General features: G+C 38.8%; 1 protein-coding gene across 9 annotated transcripts in view; it reads left to right on the top strand.

Annotated features, from left to right (window-relative positions):
- The window catches only part of ldb2a (LIM domain binding 2a), a 76002-nt gene that overhangs the window by 21394 nt on the left and 27996 nt on the right, over positions 1-26612 (top strand). For all 9 annotated transcript variants that reach the window (XM_086023654.1, XM_086023650.1, XM_086023651.1 and 6 more), the window contains exon 3: positions 22713-22885. In XM_086023654.1, the coding sequence (XP_085879780.1) occupies positions 22713-22885 (173 nt within the window). The remainder of the gene's footprint in view (positions 1-22712; positions 22886-26612) is intronic.

Here is a 26612-nt window from a genome sequence, read left to right as displayed (position 1 = left end):
GGCTAAATAGCTAACATTAGCCTAGCTTCACATTTACCTATACCATATTTGTTAAAATATTAATTCGGTAGCGACTTGTTATTATGTTTCATACTGTTATTGCACAGATCAGTAATAACAACACCAGCACCTCATCCAATCACACTGCAGCCCACCTCGTCTTGCTTTTAAAAGATAATTCGGGGGTGCGCGTAGTGTCTCCCTCACGTCGTAAGAGAGCACATTAAAGTCTTTTTACAGCTATGATGCTATATTGCTTTGTTCCTGCTAATATTTTTAATGCTTGCCTGAGTGTCAAAAATGGCCTGGCGGGAATGTGCGAGGGGTGTGTTGTTTACGCCAAACAACACTCCATCAGACAATTATTGTGCACCGCGCTGAATAGTCAACACACACGCAGACATAATTACGCACCAGCCCTCCAGTCGCCACCACGGCCCTTGTCTGGCTGGAGGCATCTGATGAAAGCGTTGTGATGCAACCAAAGAGCAAGGCTCGTTTCCTCCCAAACCAGAACAACGGCCTGAAAGTGTTTGACGCAATTGTTGCAACAGGAAGATGACCACTTATTAAGGAGTTTATGGAACTTCAATGTTATTAGTACAAAGTGTTCAAGTTTATCCTTGCTATAGCCAAAAATTGCCAATAAGGGAAGCCAGCCCATTTAAAAAAAAAAAAAAAAAAAAATTGTCCACATTATGAATTCAAACTCTAATTATGCCCTAAAGTATGATCTGAAAGCACTTAAATATTACTTCAAACCTATCTTACTACATAGCCCTTGAAAATAATTAGCTCATAGATTATTTGATTTGGAAAAGAAATGCAAAAAGTGAGAAGCAAATAAAAGTAGACTTTACTACTTTACTATTAGCTTTTTTATTACCTTTTAAAAACACTGAGAATAATTAAGTCAAATGAATCTATTTCATGTGTGTTTTCTATTTAACAAAAATCTACATAACTACAAACAAATAATGTATTTATTCTTTATTGTTATTTATTTAAAATTACATTTAAAACAAAGTGCTGCTAAAAATGTTTACTTATTGGAAATTTAAAAAAAAATCAGTATAAATACAAATTCAAATGCTGAGAAGTTTTGTATTTATTTTCTTAATATTTTAATAATTCAGAAAATAGAGTGGTGGTAAAACTGTTTTTATGTTTTTATTTAACAAAAAACTCAATAATTATCACAAAATAATTCCAGTTTAAAACAATAAAATTCTGGGACATTTTTTATTTTTTTTTAATAATGTTTCAGTAGTTATAACACCTCATGCATTTCATATTTGAACACAAATGGTGCACCACTACATGCAGACAGACAATATAGCAGTACTCACTCCTCTGCAAAATAATGACTATAATGGCAGCTTACTGAGCTCATCAGAGACTGTCTTCTTTGTGTATTTATTATGTAAATATTACACTAGCCTCTTTGGTGGAGAGGAGGAGAACCACAAACACCCATTGAATTTAATTATTATAAACTGTTAAATTCTTTATAATCTATTTAATTATGTTTTTACTAGGGCAAGCCAGATTAATCGGCCTTAGTATTACCTTTTATAAGTGTCAAAAATTGGCTGAATTTTATGTTGATTCTTTTAATTAATTAATTAATTCATTCATTCATTTTACCCATCAAAACATTACAACATGAGACAAAAATAATGACATTCAAATATTCTCCCTCCCAAAAAAAATCAGCGGATTTTAGCCGATTGATCGGTCTGTTATAAAGTTTAATACAATCGGACAACTTATTGTAAAACCAATTTTCTGCCTGTAAGGCAAGGCAAGGCAAGTTTATTTGTATAGCACATTTCATGTACAACACAATTCAAAGTGCTTTACATAAAACATTAAAAGCATTACAGAAAGAGAAACAAAATATTACGACATTACAAAAATCACAATAAAATCATCTAAAATGATTCGATTAAAATGATTACAATCAAGTATCAGCCTAGATAAATTAAAAGATAGCGTGCCAATGGGGAGTAAAACAAGAGAACAAAGGATCGATTCATGAGAATGCTGCAGTAAACAAAAATGTTTTCAGCCCACATTTAAAAGAACTGGCATTTGAGCAGACCTCAGGTATTCTGGGAGTTCGTTCCACAGGTGAGGAGCATAGTAACTCAATGCTGCTTCACTTTGTTTGATTCTGTTTCTGGCAACACACAAGTTGTGGATCTTGACTTTAAAACTATTTCTTTCAAAGTTGTGTAGTCTAAAAGGGTAAAATGTTCAACATTAGCTGGAGAACAAGATGGCACAAGTGACAATGTGATTTTTCCGGAGAGTGAGCCATTTACTTTTTGTCTTATCTGTAATATTTTATCTGTGAAAAAGGCTGCAAAGTCATTGCATGACATGTTGGACTGCAGTTTGAGGGATTGATGCTGTGAGGTTTGTCAGTCCGTTTACAACAGAAAACATTATTGTAATTTATATATTTACGTTTCTAAAGGGACCCAAAAAATAAGTCGTTTCATTCATTGTAAATGTTTTAATTTTGGGGGTCGATTAATCGGCTCTCTGAATTTTATTCTGCCAAATATCAGAATCGGCATCAGCCTGAGAAGATCCATAGCAGTTGGGTCCCAGTTATTACTGTATGTTGTTATAGTGCACAATACTGAGGAGTGTTTCTTTTTCTTATTGAAAAAAAATCATTCAATAGTATAGATCAATCAATCTACAGATGTGGGCGGGTTTGGAACGTATCCCCTGTGATTATCAGGACTTCACTGTATTGTTCACTCAATAGGCATGAAACATTGAAATCCAAACATGTGAGTGCTGTCTTGACATATTTTACCACACGCACATTTTAACACGCGTGATGTTGTTTAGCAACAGCGTAGAAAATATCAAAAAGGATGTTTGGAGTAGTGTGTATGAAAGAAAGGAGAGGTGTTGGGGCTCGGAGGTGAAGGCCGCCATCCGACTCCCTTTCTGGCGAATCAAAGGATTGACAGCGGCGAGCGTGTCGGAGTGGGAAGCTGTTTTTATTGAATTGGCTGGTGGAGTGTGCGTGTTGGACAAGTGGAAAAGGGTGGAGGGTGTTTTTGAAAAAGAAGAGGTGGTGGTGGAGAGGGGGATTGAAGGTGCACGACGTGATTGACAGCTGAGATGATGCGGCGGTGGTAGCGGCGGCGGCTCAGCTGCAGAGCGGAGATGTAACCCCCCCTTTCCCTCGCTGATGATTGACAGCTGAGCCTGTCCTCGCTATGACAGCGGCAGAAGATTCCTAAGGGGGCGTGGTTAACTGAAAGAGCATTTTGTGTACCTTTCGACTAGGGATAGACAGATATGCTTTTTTCAGGGCCGATACCGATTATTAGTAGTCAAGGCGGCCGATGACCGATATTTGAAGCCGATATTTATTTGTAGAAAAAGGGGTAAAAAGGTGTCAAATTTATGAATAATAAAAACTCCAACACTTGGCTTTAAGCCCATGTTTATTAAACAACTTTAGTGAGAACTTTACTAGATGTTAAAGCTTTTCTAGATCTTAAGAAATGGACAACTTTGTATTAAGTCTCACAAAAAAGTGCAGGGAGCTCCCAGGCTCAGCTGCACGTCTTATAGTTCAATGAAAACAAACATCTCCTTACACTGAATAGTTTTCTTAAAATCCACTATAACTGAAATGTTTATCTTTCACACATCTTTGTTTTAAAGTTCAAAAACATAAAAGTGAATCCTCAACGCAGCTACCAGCCAGAAAGAGAAGCATGTTCCCAAGACCGGACTTTCACATGCAGTACTTTGCCGTCAATTTTTGCACCATGTGTAGCACTTGGAGAGGTGGTTGTATTAAAGTGCTCTATAAATAAAGTTGAGTTTAGCTTTTCATGACGTGGCTTACACACAGACACGCACACACTGGCACTCACGTCTTACTTTTCTCACCCTTTCCCTGTATTATAAGCAACTTTACTTCTCTTAGGAGCCTTGTTGTTCACAAAGCAAATTTTCTGTTGTGACATTGGGGGAGTGGTTAGCTTGAGCCGCAAGGCAGCTTACTGTGGCGAGCAGAACTGCCCCTTATGTTTATATGACATACAAGGGCTCATAGTAATGTTACAAGTGAGTTATAGTAGACTGACATTTACTGAAATTTCGGCGAAGTCTATTGCATTACCTTGAACTACTAACTCGCCGACTCCCGTCGTGTATGTGCCTGGCTCGTCCAGGAGACACAGAGAGAGAACGAGCAGGGAGCACACACGCAGCTTTATGCCGATTGGCTGTTACGCACTGCACAAGGAACCAATCAGATGGTGATTTGGGCGGGCCAATCTTCCTATGCAGGCAGGGCCAGCAAACAGAGAGAGAGAAGCACGCTGCAGCAAGCACGAATAAAGCAGTTTTTAATTTATCGGCCTTAAAATGAAAAAAAAAAAAAGGCCCATGCCGATAATCGCCAAAATGCCAAATATCGTCCCCGATAATCGGCCCGGCCGATGAGCGGTCTATCCCTACTTTCGAGGGTGGTGTGTTGTGTTCTGATGCTTTCATGCCAGGGGTATCCAAAGTATGGCCGGGGGTCATTTGCGGCCAACTTTGAGTTTGTTACCATGCCATGCAAGAATCATTTAAATGAAAACTTTCAATAATAATAAAACAACATTAAAAATAGTCTGTTTTTATTCATTTTTAGAAGTGTTTAAAATTATTTTCAAAACCCGAAAAATAACACAAATTTACAAAAGAATATATATATATATATATATATATATGTGTATATGTATATATATATATATATGTGTATATGTATATATATGTATATATATATGTGTATATGTATATGTATATATGTGTATATGTATATGTATATATATGTATATGTATATGTATATATATGTATATGTGTATATATATGTATATGTATATGCCTACTGTAAAATGTAAATCTGATTTGTTGGATGACCTTTGACATCTATGGTAAATCAAATGATTGGCTGATAAGAGTTCAAACACCTGCAAGGTTGCGAAGTGACAATAATTAAAATTCCATTTTAAAATCAATAGTGTTCTTGCTTTGTAAAAGATGCGTGTCTCAAAGCCGCCCCTGAATTAAGGTGACATGTACAGATTTAACCTTTGACCTCGACTACGTCAGTCATCTTATGTCGCATGTGATTGAAAATCAATAGTGTTCTTGCTTTGTCATGGACCAATTCATCCAGTCAGGTTGAAGAATAGTAGGAGACAAGATAAGCAAGTCGTTTTCTGGAGTGCTGCCAATCAATAATAAAAGCTCAAATTGATGCGGGTTGACTTTGATGATTTTTTCATGTGGCCTGCGTAACTCAAGTGGGCGTGAGCACACTATATTTATTTTAGCCGAATGAGAGCCCGCCAGCAGAATTTGATTAGGGAGAATCATTTTTTCAGAATGAAGAAGACAGCTTAAAAGACAAACATCAATTACTAATACAATTAACATAAAACAATAAATGAACAAATAAATAGTACATTTACATAATGTATGAATAAATGTCTTAAATCAATACAAATGTATGGATACTGTGTATAAATATCTGTGCTTCTCAGAATAATTAAATACACTTCACAGGTTGAAGACAAAAAAATAAAAAAAACAGTTAAATAGAATAAAATAATGTACAGAATTTAGAAATAAATGTAATATATTAAAACAATATAAATGAAAAAATACTACTACTGCAATGGCTACTGGTAAATTACGCCTACCAATAATAATCATAATAATAACAACAATAATGTTTTCTGTGTACCAAAAATGCTTCATAGGTTAAGATAGAAAGCAAATTCCAAATAATATACATAAAAATAAATATTTCAACAAAGCAACAAATAATACATATATAAATAAATACATGCATTTAAAAATGTCAAAATAAAATAATAAATACACCAACATAATTGATAAATATATTCCATAAAGTATACAATTATATTATATGTTATATTATTATAGTATAACACTCAGAGATTTTCAGTCCATTCAAAGATGCTTCAGGGGAAAAAATAAAAAAATAAAACAAAGCAAAAAGGTAGGTCAAACTCACCCAATTAGTGGACCAGTCCATTTTTAACCCAAATGTTTTTAGAGCGTACATATCATAGAAACATAAATCAAATCAAATAAAAATACAATTGTTACCGCTGCCGACAAACAACTTTATGTTCTGTATGTTGAAAACTACAACTAAAAGACAAAAAAATGTAATTATATCAGATCAACTGTTGCAAACCAAAACAGCAGCACCAACTGAGGCATGTACACTCTGTAAAGTCTCTCAGAGGACTTCAAGTGTGACGTCACATTGTCTGCCGCTCCGTAAGGCAGTAATTAACGTATGACATGTATAGCGACTTTTTTTTTTTTATAACTAACTCAACTATTGGATGTCATTCGATTGAGTACAAGTGTACCTAATGGTGTGGCCGGTGATGTGAGCTGCTGGTGGAGAGCAGGAATGTTGCCAACAGGAAGACGGGCAGCGGCTATCGGAGGGCGCCAGCCGTCCGCGAGGATGGGCCTCTCCTCGGGCTTCCCGTTTCTCACCACCGCCGCCGAAAGAGACAAACACAAAGGCGGCCTCACAAACAATAGATGAGCCCAACGCCCGCTCGCTAGTCATCCTTCCTGCAACTCTTCTCCCTCGTGGGGACGCATCCTTGACTAAATCAGTTCCCGTGTTATTATCAACTGCTGTGCTGTACATTTACTTGTCACTTTTATGGAACGCATAAAAATGACCATAGTCATAGACCTGTTAACAGTTGATGGTTTATTAATGTGTTTCTGCCATTTTGACCCTCTTTTGTCAAAATATTGTCATTGTGAGTGCTTCTCTGTAGGATTTACTACTACTACTCCTGCTAGTACTGATAATAATAATTTTGCACCTTCAAAAATAAAATACAATGAAACGAAAACAGAATAACAGAAAAGGAAATTCTTCAATAAAATACTAAACATACCCCAAATAAATAATACAATAAAAAAAAAGAAAAATAAAATAAAATAGTAAATGACAATAATAAAGGAAAAAATGCAATAGAAAAGATAAAATACGATAAAACACCACACAATTCAGGAAAACATTTTAAAATCCAATAAAATAGAAAAAGAAATTGCAATTAAGTACAAATGGAATTATTGCAAAGAAAAATAATTTAAGTAAAATAAAATGTAATAATGAAGTACAGATAGCACAACAAATGGGAAAACTAAATTACAAAAAGGAAAATAAATTACAATCAAAGTTAAATAAAATATACGGTACAATAAAATGCAAATGAAATCCAATAGACATCAACTAGATGCAAAAATAAAATGCAACAAGTTGAATTAAAATATTTAAAAAGAAAATACCGTAAAATTAAGCTAATATTCAATAATTATGAAAAAATGTAAAAATAAAATACAATAAAAATGGAACAGAATGGAATAAAAATACAAAACATCACAAAATATACTGAAAAGTAATACAAAGTACAAAACATACCGTAAAATAAAAAAACAACCAATAAAATAAAAATACATAATATAAAACAAGATATCGCTGGTGTGGGGCCAAAACCTCATAAGTCACATTTTGGTGAATTTCATATTTTTGCAAAAATTTACACTATTGGTTAGTCCACACGTGTGACGTGGGTGTTATTTTTACACATTATTGACCAATCTAAAGTGTTGAAAATGGCTTGCTCTCTCACGATGCAATGCTAATAGTTGAACAAACGCGTCATTTTTGGGGTCTCCTGAAAAGTGACTGTTTTGGAGGTATAAGGTTTTGGCCCTACGCCAATGATATGAAATATGCACAGAGGTGTGTTGGACCAGGATTTGCTCATTTCGCAGATCCATGTATGCATGTATGTATTTTAAAAAAGCGCGGTTTGCGCCCATGTGGGTGTGATCACAACCGACTCCATTTGTCGCAAATTAGAGTGGCTCCGCTCATTCCCTTTAAACATGGCACACTCACATCTCTCATGGAGATATCTGTGTGTGTGGAAAAGAACACAGCATTCCACGCATGACCCGAGCATTGTCACTGCGCCTTGCCGGTGTGGCAACAGACAATTTCATCAGGTGCCCTCATTAAATACAGAATGAACTGCTGGCGACTTAAATATGTCAATTTTTGTAGACTTAGATCCTAATGTGAGAATTTTGACTCAGGCAAGCTTCAGGCCTTCCTTCTTGCCAGACGTTTAGTTTGACGTGTTTCTAAGCTTATTTATTTAGCATTTCGAGTGATTTAGCTGAAAATGTCTGACACTCATACACGCACACACGCCTAATTTAAAGTGACTTGCGCGCCCGCATGACGTGGCTTGTTTCCGCCGCGTCCGGCTCGGCCTCTCCGTGGCGTCTTTTCCGGCCAATTAAACAAGTGAGCTCCACGGCGAGGAGGCTTGTCACCGACACAAATCTCCCGAGTGAATTCGTGCGTGAAAAGAGAGAAAGCGGCAAAAGGATCAATTACATGGCTACCAAAGCCTTCGCCCTCCTCTTTGCTCATCACTGCCGCCACTTTTCTCGGCCATCTGGAGCCGAGAAAAGTGGAGAGCGACACGTCAAAGTAGTGTGAACGCGCTTGGCTAACTTTGTTCTTATCACAAGTTGTATAAGTTCTTTCAGGGTATGGCCAAAGTATCACCAGGAAAAGGGTGGGTGGCGAAACAATGGCGCTCCTGCTTAGCGCATTTCTTAAAGCACCTGTCATAAAAAGACCATTCGGCATTATGTTGTGCCTAATGCGCACGCTTGTTAAGTCAACGAAATAGCATAGAAAGAATTCTAACGGGATTCACCTTTTATATATGTTAAGTGTTTGCAGGGAAATGCAGATTTTCAGCACCCGGTTGGACAACTTAGTTTGGATTGCGAATCGGCTCGTCTGTTTGAGGATTCTGTAATGATTTATATAGTACAACAGTTTATAAAAGCTATTCATTTGGATGATAACATTGTTGTTGTTAGCCATGAATTTTCAACTTAACAAAAAAATAAATAAAAATAGCAAGGCTCATTTTTATTCCTATTCAATGGCCTCACTGAATAGAAAGAAAGATGGTTTTGGTCGCTCAATGTACTGATTTGCAAATGTGGGTATTAAAATGGAAAACCTGATCTTTTACTTTCCCAAAAAGAAGAAAAACTATAGATGTTGCACGGTTATAAAAAGATAAACTATCAATGTTGCACCTTTCAAAAAATAAACATTGATTTTGCACTTTCCCAAAAAGAAAACAAGCTAACACTTTCCTAAAGAGAAAAGCAAATTATTGATGTTGCACTTTCCAAATTAAATGGTAAATTACTGATGTTGTACCTTCCGAAAAGGCAAAATAGATTTCGCACGATCCAAGAAAATAACATAAAATTGATTTATCTTTTCTCTAAAAAAAAAGTGATATTTCCCTTTGCTATAAAGAAGTCAAACTATTGATGTTCATGTTCCAAAGAAGACAAACTGTTGATGTTTTACTTTCAAAATAAGACAAACTTGATGCTATATGTTCCAAAAAGACAAGAAAACATGGATTTTTGTCTTTCCAAAAAAGACAAAAAATGATTTATATTACACTTTCCCAAAACAGGACAAACTTGATGTTACACTTTTTAAAGACAAGAGTGATGTTGCACTTTCCTAAAAAGAAGGCAAACGGTTGATGTTCACTTTCTAAATAAGAAAACAAACTTGATGTTGCATATTCCAAAAAGACAAGAAAACGTTGATTTGGCACTTTACCCAAAAATAAGGCAAATTACTGATGTTACACCCAAAGATGGAGTATCCCATTCCAGAAAGTAAAAACCCTGCCACAGTTTGTCTTGAGCCACAGGTGCTTCTAATCAACTGAGCCCGTTTACCTGCCAGTGGACCTGGACCGGGTGGCACGGTGAACCACTGGTTAGCACGTCCGCCTCACAGTTCAGAGGTCGTGGGTTCGATCCCGGCTCCGACCTCCCTGTGTGGAGTTTGCATGTTCTCCCCGTGCCTGCGTGGGTTTTCTCCGGGTACTCCGGTTTCCTCCCACATTCCAAAAACATGCATGGTAGGTTAATTGGACACTCTAAATTGCCCCTAGGTGTGATTGTGAGTGCGGATGTTTGTTGTGTCTGTGTGCCCTGCGATTGGCTGGCGACCAATTTAGGGTGTTCCCCGCCTGCTGCCCGATGACAGCTGGGATAGGCTCCAGCACACCCGCGACCCTTGTGAGGATAAGCGGTATAGATGATGGATGGATTCCCATCTCTGGTCCCCCCCCCCTAAAAAAAGACAAGATAATGATGTTGCACTTTCCTAAAAAGAAGACAAACTGTTGATGTTGCACTTTCCAGAAAGACAAAGTTGATTTACCATCATCCTAAAAACAAAAGAAAATTGATGTAGCCCTTTCCAAAAAAGAAGACAAACTTGGAATTGCACTTTATTAAAAAGAAGGTAAATTGGTTATGTTCACTTTGTAAAAAAAGAAGACAAAATACTAATGTTACACTTCCCAGAAAAAAAGACAAATGAGAAGTTACAGTTTTCAAAAAAAGAAGACAAACATTTTCCCCGAAGAAAATATTTCAACTGTTATATTTTACTCCATACAGGATATAAGATACAAACACGGAACTTCGAAACTGCGAGGCAGGCATGCTAATCACAAAGCCGGCACGCTAATCACGAAGCCACCATGCTGTTCCAGCTTCAATTCACATGTAGCCAATTCAAGATTGTTCTTTGGGGAAAATACGAACCCTCCCTCTAACTGTGTGACTGCTTCCACACACGACATGCTTATCAACACACATTTCCATCTGAAAGCAGTCCCGTGAGGTCCGTTACCGAACAAATCTGCCATTTTGTTTTTGTACATCTTTTTTGTGTTTTGTTTTTTTATGCGCCGATGTAATTTAGCCCCGGCGCTTTTTACAGCGACAAACAAGGCGCTCATGAAAAAGTGACGCGCAAAGTGCAGCGGCTGAGCTTTTAACTGTGGAAGACTCCGGCGGAAGGTCAGCCAGGCGAGCGCGCCGAGACGAGAGCCTGATTAATAATGAATAGCGGCTTCATCTGCAAAGCGGACGGACGCACGGACGGACGGCAACACGTTCACCTAGAAAAGATTGGCACACACACACACACTGGCAGGAAGAGATACACAACGCACACACAGAGTTATTGACACGTGGAAGAAAAATCCATATTTATATATAATACAGTGTGCAGGAGACCCATCAGCCTCCCTGGTCCGTGCAATGCTTTACTTAAGGCATTAAATGTTTATGTAGGCCTTTTACACAAACACACATGCAAACAAACTTATTTTTCTTCCTGTTATGCTTTTCTTTTTTTTTTTTACCTAATTATTTCGTCTTTATCTTGAGATTTTTCTCCGTAGTTCCCAAAAAAGTATATCAATAACTGATTGTGAAACTAATCCTCTGTCCACATTTGCAGTGCATGCCAGAGCAACAGGTGCCAATTAGGGTTTTAAGAAAGGGTTTTAAAACATGTTTAGGGTTTCGATTTAGGGTTAGGATTAGGATCTCAAATTAGGATTTCAAACCTGTTTGGATTTGACATTAAGGTTTTATAAAGCAAGATTGATGGTATTGTTACAGTTGGGGCTTCAAATCTGGGATAGGATTTCAAATTAGGATGTTGAATTAGGGTTTCTGACCGGGATTAGAGTTTCAAATGGGAGTTTCAAGAGAGGTTTCGTCTTGAAAATGTAGGCGTCAGTACATATTGGGCTTTCAAATGCAAATTACGTTTTTTCTAACAAGGATTATAATGGAAAAGTAAGATTACAAATGATGGTTTAAAACTTTTTTTTAATCTATTAATTTTTACAAGGGTCAGGGTTTAAATTAAATGTAGGGTTCCAAGACAAATTAGGGTTTCAGACAAGATTAAGGGTTGAAAATTAAGGTTTTATGGAAGGGTTACAGCTGATGTTTTCAAATTGGGTTATTTTATTTGTCATGGGGTAGGGTTTCTAATTCATGTTTTAAGTATGGGTTAGAGTTTTAAATTAGGGTTTCAAGACAGGGTTAGAATTTCAAACAATGGTTACGGTTAAAATGGTTAAGGTTTCAACGTACGCTTACATATTAGGCTTTCAAACGTGGGCTATGTTTTTCAAACAAGGGTTAGGGTTTCAACCCTGGGTTAGGGTTTCACACAGAGGTTAGAGTTTCATATTGCAGTTTCAAGACTGGGTTAGATTCAAGAGTTAGGGTTTCAAGGCAGAATTAGGGTTTTAAAGTAAGGCTTACATTTCGGATTTGTAATTAAGGTTTCAAGCCTGGGTTCAGATTTTGAGTTAAGGTTTTTGAATTTCGACTTTCAAACTTGTGTAAGGGTTTCTAGCAAATTAGGATTTCAAAACAGGTTTAGAATTTTAAGGTAGGGTTCCAACCCTGTGTTACAATGTTGAATCAGAGTTAAGGTTTCAAAGCAGAGTTTTCATGCAGGGCTTGAAATCATGGTTTGGAGGCCAAATGGGTTAAATCAAGCTTAGGCTTTCATTAGGGTAAAGCGTGTGAACGTGCGCGTGTGCGTGTCTTGGATTTACAGTGTCAGTTCCTGGAAAGTTAGGTTGACTTATGTCACCGTGGTTACAGTAATGACTTACACTGTTGACCGCTGACCGTGTCAAGATGGCCTGCCTGTGAACAATGGAGCTTTTTTTTCATATTTATTTATTTATTCATGTGTTTATTTATTGATTTATTTTGAGCATCCAGGGGAAGATGGCGGCATTTCATCAACTAAACGAACTGCCCTCTGACGCCAACGCCCCCCCCCACACACACTAAATTGGTGTTGGGGCCTTTATCAGGTATCACTGCCCCATTCAGATTAGAACTTGATTATCAGAGGCCAAACAGAGACGAGCAGCGCTCATTACCATTGATTTGGACTTCCCAGGAATGCGTGTGTGTTGTTGATATCCGTGTGCGTGTGTGTCATTGGTATCGAACGACGCAGCGTGGGGACGCCTCGTCACAGCGGTCCTTCGCAATGTCTGTTTTATGGGGAAAGTGATACGCTGTTACAGTGTTTGGGTGGTGCTGCTGTTAGTTTATTGGCGGTGGGGGTAAAGGGGGACTGGGGGGGTGCGTCTATGTCTCCTGTTTCCCCGGGGGTAAGAGCAGGAGCCCACCCTCACCCCACTGTTGAATTATGGATGGAGGTGAAGAGGGGATGAGGGCTGGCCTCAAGGGGACAACCCCCCCCCCCCACACTTTACCTTACCTCCATCCTCCGTCCTCCAGTCTAACCCCCCCCCCCCCAATCTTCATTTCGTCCCCATGATTTTCCTCCCTCTCTCATCGCACCTTCACCCTCATCCCTCTCTTTCTCCGACATTGGTCCACTCAGCTGAAGCTCGTCGGCAACGCGTGTTATATACTGTTTAACCCGTGCGAGGTCCTTTCAATGTACAGTTCACAGTGCCTAATTGGCTACAAAAGAAAAAAACAAGTGAAGTAATAAATAACTCAAATCATCTTTCCCTATTAGAATGAATGGAAATGCCACTAATCTGTTCCAGCATCCCCCCTCCAAAAAAACAACACAAATATTGTAATGTGTTTTAATAAAATAAATAGCTCTCTGTGACATTTTCCTTTGTTAAAACATATAATAATGACGTAATTAAATTTAATGAACAGTGTTATCTTATTATTATTATTATTTGCTTCAGTTTAATGGATATTTTGCTGTTCCTTCTGGTGTGTGCCACCAGTGTGCAGTATAATACAGATGGGGACAGGAGACGGTCACAACTCAATAAATTGCATTAATGTTAGATATATTATTGTTAATGTTCAAATTGGGGTATTCCTTGGTTAGGTATTCATATAACAGGTCTCGAGGGTTTCAAAACGGGATTAGAGTTTGAGGGTAGAGTTTGAAAACCATGTTCTGGTTTCAAACAAGGGGTAAAATTTCTAATTAGTTTTAACAAGCGGTAGGGTCTCACATTGGTATTGTAAAGCAGGCTTTTGCTGTTTACGTCGGGTTTCAAAAAAGAGTTTGGGATAGGGTTTCAAGTTAGGGCTTCTGGCCTTTGTTAGGGTTTCAAACACGAATTCGGATTTCAGGTTTGGGTTTTGTGCCAGGGTCATAATCACGTCAGAGTAAGGATTCCAATGTTTTCTGCCTTCCTGAGATAGAACAGCCGCTACAATAACTTGTTCATCGCCACGTGAATTTTAATGACGTTTCTCGCGATGCTACGGCTTCTGATTGGCTAAACAGTCTGTCAATCAAGGTTACAAGGGTCGCATCTTTTTATCTGAAACGACACACTCAAGCCTGTGAACGCTCCACACAATTAAACTGCCTCCTCATGTAAAGGATTTGCAGAATAATTCCTGGATCCACACAGTAATTCCTCGCCACTCAAAGATTAAATTGACTTTTTTGTTAGCCTGTTCTGACGCCTTAAAGGAGATATTCTTGAATGGAAAACTTCCTGGATGGATGGACTTAAAAAACAAAGAAATAGAAGTAAAGTCTGTTCTGTTTTTAGACACGGCTAAAGTTGAACCTTTTGGGTTTTTTTTTTTAATCTTCACCTTTGTGACAGAAGGATGTACTAACTCAACTATCAACATTCCTGAAGGAAATATTGAAAAACATCCAAAACGTGAAGTATTTCGTGTCAGTGAGTACTTAAAGAGTGAATACCCATACTGGTATCAAACATCCCTCATCAAAACAAAACTTTTTGTTGTCTTTGGCACCTGTTTTGAAAAACTGCCGGATTGGGGCTTACAAAAGTCCATGTTGATTTTTTTTGTTTTAAACATATTCTCCTGATAAAAATCAAAAACAAAACTAGGGTCTCAAGTCAGGATTAGGGATTCAAGTTAGGGTTTAAGGTGTTAAATTAATGTTCAATTTTCAAATTTGCTTTCAGGTTTCAAGACTGGATTACGGTTTTAGGGCAGGATTAAAGTTTCAAATGAGGTTTTAGGGTGTCAAGTCAGGGTTAAGATTTCAAGTGAGAGTGAAATTTATAAACCACGGTTAGGGTTTCAAGACAGGGTTAGGTTTCAAAGTAGGGGTTTAAATCATGGCTAGGATTTCAATTTAGGGTTACAAATTATGGTTTCAATATGGATATGTTAGGGTTTCAACGTGGGGTTTCAAGTCAAGATTGTAAATTAGGTTTTCAAATGAAGGGTTTCAAGATAGGATTTGGCCTTGACAGTAAGGTTTCAAATCAGGGGTACGGCTTCAAAATAGATATTCAGGATAGGTTAGGGCAGGGGTGCCCATTACGTCAATCGCGATCGACCGGTCGATCGCAAAAGGCATTGTAGGAAGATCGCCAGCCCTTCATCCGTCCTCACTACTGTTTTTTTTATTTTATTTTTTTTATTTATATAATACAATATAATACAAAACTCTCGATGGGAGATTAAACAATTGTTCGTGCAATGACCATAGAAAGAGTGCGTGCGGGGCGGTGCGAATGATGCGTTTGGAGTGGTGGGACGCGGAGCGAAGCACCGGAAACCCGGCCATTTGTTCCATTCGGCGCGTGTAAAACAAGTCAACCTTTTTGCCGTTTTGCCTCAGCCAATCAGCATCAGGGTTTAATGTTAGGGTTTCAAATTATGCTTTTAATTTAGGGTTGGATTTTCAAATTAGAGCGTTAAGAATGTATTAGGGTTTCAAAACTGGGTTAGGGTTTCAACATGAGGGGCTGGGTAGGGGTTTCAAAGTAGGGTTTCAAATTCCGACTTTAGGTCAGAGTTAGGATTTCAAACCTGAGTATTAATGTATATGAATATTTGGTCATGCTTGATGCATTATGAAGAAGAATCTACTGTTTGTTATGCGCTGGTTTCGGGATTGACTAAATAGCAACGGAATCACAATCCACTCTGGACGAGGAGACCGTCTGATTGGTTGAATTAAAACTGTTGTTGTTTTTGCATGACGGGAGGCAGCAGCAAAGTTGTTGAGCTGACAAAAAACACAAGACGCCAGCTTTGATGACAGGAAGTATGCAGAGAGGACGACCAGAGATGGAATTAAACTTTTATGAGCCATGAATATTTCATGTTCTGGGCAGTGATTCCCACCTTCTGGTGCATATATTGTGTGTGCGTGTGCGTGCGTCTGTAGGAGGAGGACCCCACTAGTTGTGAGCATTCCGCTAGATTTGAGGTTTTCTTCTACATAGCAAAAATGTCAGAAATTCAGCCCCCAAAGCTGGTTTTACTTAGGCACTTGAAATTTGGTCGGTATGTCTAACATGAGTAGATCCCCCAAAAAGTCTCTAAAAGCCATGTCTGAAAAGACACAGGAAGTCTGGTTCGAAGCCACTATTTTAGGGTCCCATTGTAACTCTTATCTATTCCACAATTTTAAAAAATCATCCCCGAAGCCAGTTTTACTCAGCCACTTGAAGTTTGGTAGGCATATCCGTCATAGGTAGACCCAACAAAACGTCATGCCCGAAAAGTAACAGGAAATCTGCCATTTTGTCAGAAACCACCATTATAGGGTTGTTTCGAAACATTAATGCAGTTCATGACTCTACAAATTTAAAAATTCTGCCCCTGAAGCCAATTGCATTAGCAAAATGAAATTTGGTAGGCATTTTTCTATCAGAGTTGACCTCAAAAAAAGTGTCAAAAACCCGTTCACGAAAAGACACAGGAAGTGTGCAATTTTGATTTGAACCCACCATCTTAGGCCTATTTTGGCTGTTTTCTTTGAGTCCTGGAAAAGCACATATTTCGAGAGATGCTGCACGATTGCTACCCCATCAAACATTTGGGGTTTTGAAACCACCATATTACAGTCATTTTGTCTGTTTCCAGGGCTCTTTAAAAAGAAACCTGAGAAGCTAAATTCCAAGATGTTAATGTGGCCGGAGCGCGGAGACCAAATTTGACGGCTCGCAGAGCGGTAGGACAGACATTTAACTTGAATGCACATAATTATTTTGCCAATGACGCTAGGACCCTCCCTCTCATTCCATCCGCGACGACGGAACTGGCTGAGTCGATGATCGAGCCGAGGCTGATCAATATGTCAGTTTGGTTTTCATCCATGCCTCTCTCGTCTTGCCGATCATCAACACTAGCGAACGCCGAAGGCTAATCATCGATTGCGATAGTATTTTTAGCTTAGCATATTGATCCTGGGCAGCACTGTAGGTCGAACAGAGCGCGGGTTTGTACACAACGCCGCGCACTGTAAGGAAATCAATAGAGCTCAGCCAGATGCTTGATCCACTCTGTTGTTGCTGCTCCTATAATGCGTTTGCTTATATAAGTCGATGCTAGTCATTAGCCATTATGCTGTTGGCTACATGCTATTTACGTCAGTATCTGCCTGGCAAAATTAATTTATCTGTGGCAATGATATGAAAGAAATCGGTTTGCTGATATTGGATTGTGCATTGAAAAAAATGGTATCTTGCAAAAAAGTTTTAAAAAGGCAAAGTAAAAGCAAAACTCTTGTAGAGTTCATCTTTAGATCAGTGAGTTCCAACGATTCTTCTTATCATATTTCACTTCATTGAGCTGAAATATATATACTCCAAATAATCTTTGTTCATCTTTCTGTGCCTGTGATCTTTAGTGTCTTGCAAGATTAACCATTCATTTACACCATATTTTGCCATTTCTCATTCATGATTTTCATAACGTTACAGTATATTTTTGGAAAAAGCAATGCTTAAGTATCTAATCCTACAGAATGCCTAATTGCTGCTTTCTGTGCCAAATCCTTCAGAATTGTCCATTAGAACAAACTCCCTCATGGTATGAGTTGGCACAGTGTTACAAATTAAATATGTCGTGAATAATTAATACAACCAGTAAGCTGTTGGTGGAAAATCAATCATATTTGAGACTAAACTCAAAACTATATTGTGTGTATTATGGGATGTACAGTACAGTATAGTGTTTGATGTTATTCTTGCATGTGGGTGTGCTTGTTGTTTGCCCAGCAGCTTTTCCACTCCCTCTGCGCATCATTACGACTCTAAATGTATATATCCTATGGATGTGTGTGTCTCCACCTATATGCGTGTGTATGGGTGCGCGTGTGTGTGGCGGAGTGTGTGGGCAGCTCAAAGCGTTATAGTATAGTGTTAACGATGGCCTTTGCACTGTGCATGCTGGCTTATGTCCATATATGGTTAAAAAAAAACAACAACAAAAAACAAAGGAAGAATTACAAAGACACCTACACAGTACCACAAGAAACAACATAGCACTAAACAATATGAGTTATTAATGGTCAAATGTCCTAGGGATATTTTGAAAATCCAGCCCCCAAAGACAGTTTCACTGAACAACAAATTAGTTGGGTCTGTTTATCATGAGAAGTGCCACAAAATAAGATGAAGAAGTCATGCCCCAAAATACGCAGGAAGTCTATCATTTTGGTTTGAAGAGGACATTTTCCTTGAGCTTCAGTGATAAACTTGTCCTAGGATGTCAGATTTTTTTATTTAAAAAAAAAAAAAAAAAGAGAGAATCAACTCCAGAAACCAGTTTCAATTAGCAACATTAAAATTTGGCAGGCATGTCTATCTTGAGCAGACCCACTAAAAAGTCTCAAGAAGCCATGCCTGAAAACACACAGGAAGTCTGCCATTTTGGTTTCATGCAGACTTTTTAGGCCATTTCCACAGGTCCTTCAATGACAAACTTGTTCTGGAAATTTTGTTGGATTGCTATCAAATTAAAAAAAATAAATCATCCCCAAAAGACAGTTTGACTACAAAGGTAATCTTGTCCTAGACATTTTGTCCAATTGCTGCCAAATTTGAACTACATAGACAGGCAAATGGATAACATGGAATTTGTGAGGCATTTTAATTGTTGTAATTGGACATAGCATAGCAGCTAATTGTGACCAAAATGTCAAACATATTCTATTGAAATACATATTGTATTTCCATAAATTGTATTCACTATTCATTTACTTAAGATGTTCTTAGACCTGTCAATGGTGGTGAATGAGTTAATTGTACAAACACATTTTCGGGTGTATTCAGGCCTCTGTCAATGATATGTATTTGTTGGCTCTGTGTACTTGCCTCAGTTTTTTTTGTGTTTGCTGCCTCCATACACTTTATATGCCCACTGAATGTACAAGCTTTTGTGTACTGTGTGTGCGTGTGTGTATGGGTGCGTGCGTGTGTGTGTGTGTCTGTGATTATGTGTGAGTGTTCGCGCCAGCGGCCCCTCTTTATTCGTAGCACAAACAAAAAAGGGCTCCTGACGTCTTTTCTGGCTGGCTGATGTTACTGGCAGGAGTCCTGGGCACCGCCGGTGGTGGGGTGGGGCGGAGTGGGTGGGGGGTTTGGGGGGGAACAATCTCGACAAAGTGGCGTGAATTAATGTGACTAATTAACACGGCGTTAATTATTTGTAAATTGCATGTTTGGATACACATTACTTGAGAGGCATATGCCGCTCGTTGTCTTCCCTCCTGAGCCCGTGCCAGCTATCGCGCATCTCTGAAGGCGCGCCAGCCATCCAGCCAGGGGAAAGACTACAGAGAAAGTGAGATGTACTACCAGTCTAATTAATATCATAAACAGTGGTGCCGTGCGATACAAGTTGAAATTGTTCTTTGACCACATTTGTACCCCAAATCATCCTTCCCCATTGAAAGGAATGAAAATGAAATCAATCTGTTCCAGCCCCTCACATAAAACATTCCAAATTTGTTTTTAATGTGTTTTTTTTTTTTTTTTTCAAAAGAAAAGCTGCACTTGAAAGTTTTGTCCTGTATAAAAACACACAGTAATAACCTGTACCTAATTTATCGTCTTTCCTTGTTCATCTTCTTCGGTGGTGTCTTTTGCCGATGAGCCTCATGGTGTAGTAGCGCCACCAATATATATTTTCCTTACACTGCAAGGAAATCATTTCAACATTGATAATGGTTGTTTGTTGTGTGGGGTCTGAAGCATACAGGTGTCTCGATTTTCTTGCTTGTATCTAAAGACAACAAAATCGGCCAAGAAACAGCTCATGTCTACTCATATTTGAAGGCACACCTCTATTACAATACATACACTTCCCCCTCAAAAATGTTTGTAATGAAATTGTTATATTACTTCATTTAAGTGAAATGATCTGCCAATAGGACAGGAAAACATAGCCTAAAAAAAATCATTGATGTCTTACACTGGTGCATTTATACTAAAAAGAAGTAAAGCTGTAATACAGTGGACCCCTGCTATTTGCGACAGTTAGGGACTGGGCGAGCCCGCAAATAACGAAAATCTGCGTGTAATTGATTTTCATTATAAATGTCTACATTTTAACTATAAAAAATTCTTGGGGGGAAAAAAACGCTGATAAACCGCCAAAAAGCTTTTTTCGCGGTAAACGGGGGCTCGGCTGACCTGCAAAAATGAAGGAAAAATAATAATAATAAATAAATTAAAAGAATGATGAATTAACAAAAAAAACCTAAATATTATTAAAACAATTTAAGAACAGTTTGTACATTTTTCGTAGTCAAAAATTCAATAATTTCTTAGGTAGGTTTTCCTTTACATTTTGACTACAAAATTACATATAATATATAAAAAATATGTTTTCCTTGTATTTTGAATTTATTGTTATAATGTATTGTCATAAATTACAAATGTTTTTCATGTACATAATTTGCAAATGTTTTCATGTAATTTAATAACTTGACAATAATATAATTTTGTTTTTATTTTGTTTTATTTAATTATTTTTTTATATTTCTTGTAGTATTCCATCTCTGGTCTTGAATAATTTTTGTCGTAATATTTTGATTTCATTCCTGTTAGCCTTGGGGTGTTGTTTTTCCCATACCACAACTTTTGTCAATATTTTTGTTCTGTTTTTCTGCAAGTTTTTTCATAAAATTTGGACATTACTCCTGGAAAGTTACATCTTTTTTCTTGTAAAATTACAACTTTAGAAATACAACCTCTGTCTTGTTGGAGATAAACATGTAGGCCTATTTTATTGTATTGTATTATTAGTTCTTGTTTTTTTGCCATAGTAGTGGTATGGGGAGCCAATTAATTTTTTGGGTGGTACTTAGTATCACAATTTTTCAACCCCGGTTCACTGATGCTAAATTGTGAGGGATTTCAGCCTACCACATTTCAAGTTGGCCAAGTATGATAAGTTTGAGGTTTCGCCATCAAGTAACATACTACTTTTAGTGGTTCGTTCTGGTGTAAAAGCGTTCATGAATGAATGTCAGCTGACTTGTCAACAGTCCGCACGCTTTTACAAGGGACCCCAAGCTGCTCCTTCTTCAGTCCAGCCGGCTCGAGTGTAAATAAAAACGCCGACCGGAGCCAAGCGACGACGGCAACGCTTGAAACGATCCCAGCGTGGCCGCCGTTACTCGCCATCTATCACTCTGTCACCCCCGGCGACGCACGCTGGGTTTGATTGGGACGCCTTTTTTGGCAAGACAAACTCTGGGCCTCGCTCCACCTCGCCACCGCACTCGCTCTCTCTCCCTCTCCCTCGCCCCCTCCATCCCTCCCTCTCTCACTGACAACCCTTATTTTATTTTTTTTCATCTTCCCTCCTTCTACCGCTGCCTCTCTCCATCTTTCATCCCCACACTCCCCGCCACCCCCCTCAGAGCTCCTGCTCATTAGCAGTCAGCTCCACTGTGAGACGTACTTTGTTTTGCAGTGCGGGCCGAGCGAGTGAGGCAGAGAGAGAGAGAGAGAGAGAGAGAGATTGAGAGAGCGGGAGTGAGAGAGAGAGAAAACGAGTGAGGGGTCCAATTGCTGCTCACGATGCCAAACACTGTATGTGTTACTTAGCCATGCCTGACTGTATTGAGTTGGAAAAACATGCCAGTCATGGCTATGCACAGACAGCCGTACTCACAAACACACACACAATTTTTTTCCCGTTGGTGGCAATGGAAATGGAAATAATCTGTTTTGAAGTCAAAGTGTAACTGTAAAAGCTTTCACGTGACGTTTTAACTGCCTAAATAAACAAGTGCAAAAAAGTAGTTAGTCACTGTAAAAATACGATAACATTAAACCAGAATATGTTAAATAAGGGGGCGGGGGGGAGGGGGGCTAACTAAGCGTATCGTGACGCTGTAGTCTTCCTGATTTGAATGTGATGTCACTTTAGCATAGCAACTGTTAGCATGTTACCATGGTATCCGTGAAAAGGAGAGTTGAAAAGGATATCAAATACAGAGTTTGATGTCAAAAATTTGAGTTTATGACTACAGGGCCAACATAGTTCCTTGGCACCTAGTTGCCACAAGATGGCAGCAAATAACTACTTTTGTCTAACTGAAGCTCCTCAACTCCCTTCAACATAGTTACTTTGTACCAAAATGCCACAAGATGGCAGCAAAGCACTACCATTGGCAGAACCAAGCTCCTCAACTCACGTCAACATAGTTCCTCGGCACCAATATTCAAGATACAGTCTTTTGATATGCTAGCATAAGAACTCTTTGCATTTTAGCACTTTTTAATTTCAAAGGGTATATCTGATTAAGGGACATGGTGTAAAATCCCTTAAAATACCTTTCCCTTTAAGTATTCCAAGTGATGTCTGTCTTCAGTAAGTGTTAGCAACTGTTAGCATGAGAGCATTCTACAGACAGTATCTCACTGACCACCTCTTTCCTTGTCCTCTGCGCCCTTCTCTGCTGCAGCAATTGGCCGGACGCTGATCCCCCGCTACTTCAGCACGGTGTTTGAGGGCGGCGTCAGCGAGCTGCATTACATCCTCAAACACTCCAAGGAGTCCTTCCACAACTCGTGCATCACGTTGGACTGCGACCAGTGCTCCATGGTCACCCAACATGGCAAGCCCATGTTCACCAAGGTACTGTGAAGCCCTGATCATCACGTGATATCTTCCGGAAGACACCAGCTATAGCAAAATCACCAATATAAGAGACCGTTTAAAAGTTGACGACGTAGCGAGGGTACGATCAAGATGAACCTTGAATTAGTCGCTTTATCTATAAGCCAGCAGCTATTCCCTCTGTCATCATACTGCAGGTTGCATCAAGCAGTTAAATATCAATGTTGTGTGTTTTTTGTTCCTCTGTTTCACTTTGCTGCTGCTTACAAGTCACACTTGCACATTATTAATATACAAATTTAAGAGGCCTTGCCAGGTGTTCAATTTTGATTCATGATGGAAACAATATTTTCCCAGGGGCAAAATTACATTGCACTTCATTATTTTTTTTCTTGTTTCGTTCTAACATTACACAATAATATTGTGTATGATTAAAAAATAATTAGAATTTGTTTTGGAAGTACCTCTTCTATTGTATGCTTTAAAGCAAAATGGCAGACTTCTTGTGTCTTTTCCAGCATGAGTTCATGTCACTTTTTTTTATTGGTCTACTCTTTATACACATACCTACCAAATTTCAGGATGTCGAATGAAAGTGATTTCAAGGGCTGAATTGTCAAATTTGTGGACTGAGTGTATTAGTTTCCTGGTTTAAGGCCAGTTATCAATTGCTGCTATGCTTTGCGTACACACAGTGATGAAAACTGCAGCGTTTCATATTTTTGTGTCATCTACAGTATGTGTCTAGTATATAATACCTGCTTCGGATTTGGTAGCTACTGTGAAAATCTGTAGGGCAAGTTCAGTTTTGAAAGTAGCCCTGAAGTGGTCCAAATTGACCCCAAAATTGCCACTTCATCCCACATTGGCAGACTTCCTGTGTTTTTCAGGCAAGGGTTGTTGATACTCGCTTTACTCATAATAGAGATGCCTACCAAATTCCATGTTGCTAAGTGAAACTGGCTTTGGGGTGTTAGTTTTCAAAATTGTGACTTTTCAGATAAGAGTTTCAGAATAACCTTGAAAAGACCGCTTTGAACCAAAATGAATGACTCGAGTATGGATTTTGAGACTTTTTTTGTGGCTCTACTCATGATAGTGATGTCAACCAAATTCCATGTTGCTGAATGAATCTGGAAAGTTTCTAAAACCACCCTAAAAAGGCAGCTTCGAACAAAATGGATATTTAGCCACCAATTGCAAAAAAAAAAGTCTCTGATAATTCTCTCTAGCAAATAGGCAAAATGACCCTAAAATGTCCACTTAAAAAACTAAATTCCACACTTCCTGTAGTTTTTAGGCATGGGTTCTTGAAACTTTTTTGTGGGTCTACCCATGAACGCTATGCCTACCAAATTTCACATTGCTGTCTAAACTTTATTTTGGGATCTGAATTAAAAAAAACAAAATCTGGGGTTTCATGCATGGATTAACAAATCATGTTTTCGAGTAGCCCTCAAAATGTGTTTTCGTTTGACCTGAGAATATTAGCGACACAGCAATTTTAAGACATGCTCTAATGATAAATAACACAATACATAACATTACTATTCAGATACAAGTGAGGCGCCGCGGGCCCGGTCAACACAAAGCTACATTTTTCTGCCCGCCGTGATTTTCTCGCTCTTTTCATCTGGCTCTAAATTGGATGAGAATAATTAATTTATTAGCAAAAAGAAAAAAGAAAAGAAGAATTCCAATAAGCGAGCGTGTTTTCCCTCAGCTCCCAGCAGCGCCGCCGAGCCTCTCAGCTCCGGAGGCCCGAATCTCAATCAGCTCTGCTTCGCCTCGCTTTTCCCTCACGCACCCCCACCACCACCAAACGCACCCCGCCAGCCCTACCTCAACACCCCCCCCCCCTGCCTTGCTCGCTCGCTCATTCTCCTTTTTGCTCTCTCCTCCACCGTTCTCCCTCTCATCCCACCCCCCATCGCCTACACCCCTCCCTCCTCTGCGCACCCTCGACACACACACACACGCACAGACGCACACACATGCATCCTTCATCCCTAGAGAAATCATCCCCAGCTCCCATCTCACTCTCTCCTCCACCCTCTCCCTCTCTCCCTCTTTCTCTCGCTGGTTCTCGCTGTCTGTCTCATTCTTTGAATGTCTCTCGCCCACAATTCCACATTAATGGCGAGCACATTTTGAGGTTTATTGCGATTCACGCCAGTCTTCTTCTTCTTCTTCTTCTTCTTATATCTTCTTATTTTTTGTTTTGCTCCTGTTAATACCAGTGTCATAATGCATTGTTTATGTAATAAATGTGTAGTGATGATGTAGTAACAACAGTGGTTTTAAACTGTAATTATGCTGCTGGTTACAAAATAAATTAGGTCTAACATTATAATAGACATAATACTAAATTAAACATCATTTTAAAGCAAATTTAAAATATATTTTTTAAATGTATAACTTGAATAAACAAAATACAATTATAACTTTCATTTTAAAGTGCAAAAAAACAACTTATTTTCGAATGTAGGCTTTTGTGCCAAGCTTTAATTGGTGGGGGAAAAAGGTTTTGTGTCACTTAAAAGAAAATCTCACCAGTTCTAGCCTATTTTGCATACAAATCCTACATATTTGTAAGTTTTTAAAAATTTTTTCCTTTTTAATATTTTTGAGTGAAATGCATTGTCATCAATTACACTCATGTGGACATATAAAATAAAGTCATCAACATCATCGTACCAGAACGTTCCGATTCACAATATAAGTCCCATTGTTATGCATTTCCGTCAACCTTTGTCCTGTCATTTGTATTCGCCGCCAATGTCTGGCATCATACAAATTGATTTAACCGTGCTCGGCTCGTGTGTCACTAATTGATTGAGCGTCGCTGTGTTGTCCTTTGGCGCTCCTCGGCGTCGGAGATGCTCTCGTCTCAGCGCCGCCGTGCGCAGGATTTATGACCCCCTCGGCCCTAAATCAATAGGAGAGGGGCAGGGGGGCGGTCTGCGAGGGGGCTCCGACTGTTTAATGGAGCGCTTTTTAATTCGGGGTATTCTCCCTCAACTTTTCAATGGCTATTTATTGTGAGATAAATTGATTGGGAAGCATTGTGCATTAGCCCGTGACAAAAATATATGAGCGTGTGATCGGATCCATGCTGGATCTTGTACAAAAAGCTTGCATTCGAGGGTGTGATAAATCGCCCAAAGGTGCCACCAAGACGAATTCAAGCAGCTTTATTATACTGGGCAATTATTCAGATTTAAGCACTGTGGCCGTTTATTTATTTGAAGAGATAGAGGAGGCTAAGATAAGTCAGGTGGTAAAATCCAAATAAAATCCACAAATGTATGATGTTAAAGGGGTACTTCAACTAACGAGTAATCCAATTTCCAACTTTGTCAAGATACGAGCTGTCACCCGGATGATTATTTTTGCCTTCGGTCATGACCAAAAAATTCAGTTACGCTGTTGGAGGGCCGGTCTCTCAGTGTCCACTTCACGGCACAGATTTACCTCCGCTGTCGAGACTCTAGTGCGCAACTTGCTTGCCACGTATTAAGGGAATCAAAGGAGCCACTTTGATTGGCCAAGCATGCAGTCGGCTGTGACTACTCCCACAGTGACGCAACGCTCCGCCTTTCAGATTTTCCAGCCTACGATTGTGCAATGCAAAGCACTATAGACGGGCTAACAATATTAGCATCAATGTCGCAGTATTTGTAAACCTTTGATCGACTTATATTTGAGCATAAACAGTAGTAACATATGTAGAGAGACAATATAA

The sequence above is a fragment of the Filicampus tigris genome, chromosome 2 (assembly GCF_054856515.1).
Source record: "Filicampus tigris isolate MCC_2025a chromosome 2, RoL_Ftig_1.0, whole genome shotgun sequence".
Classification (NCBI taxonomy): domain Eukaryota; kingdom Metazoa; phylum Chordata; class Actinopteri; order Syngnathiformes; family Syngnathidae; genus Filicampus; species Filicampus tigris.
This window is presented reverse-complemented; position numbering and strand designations above follow the sequence as displayed.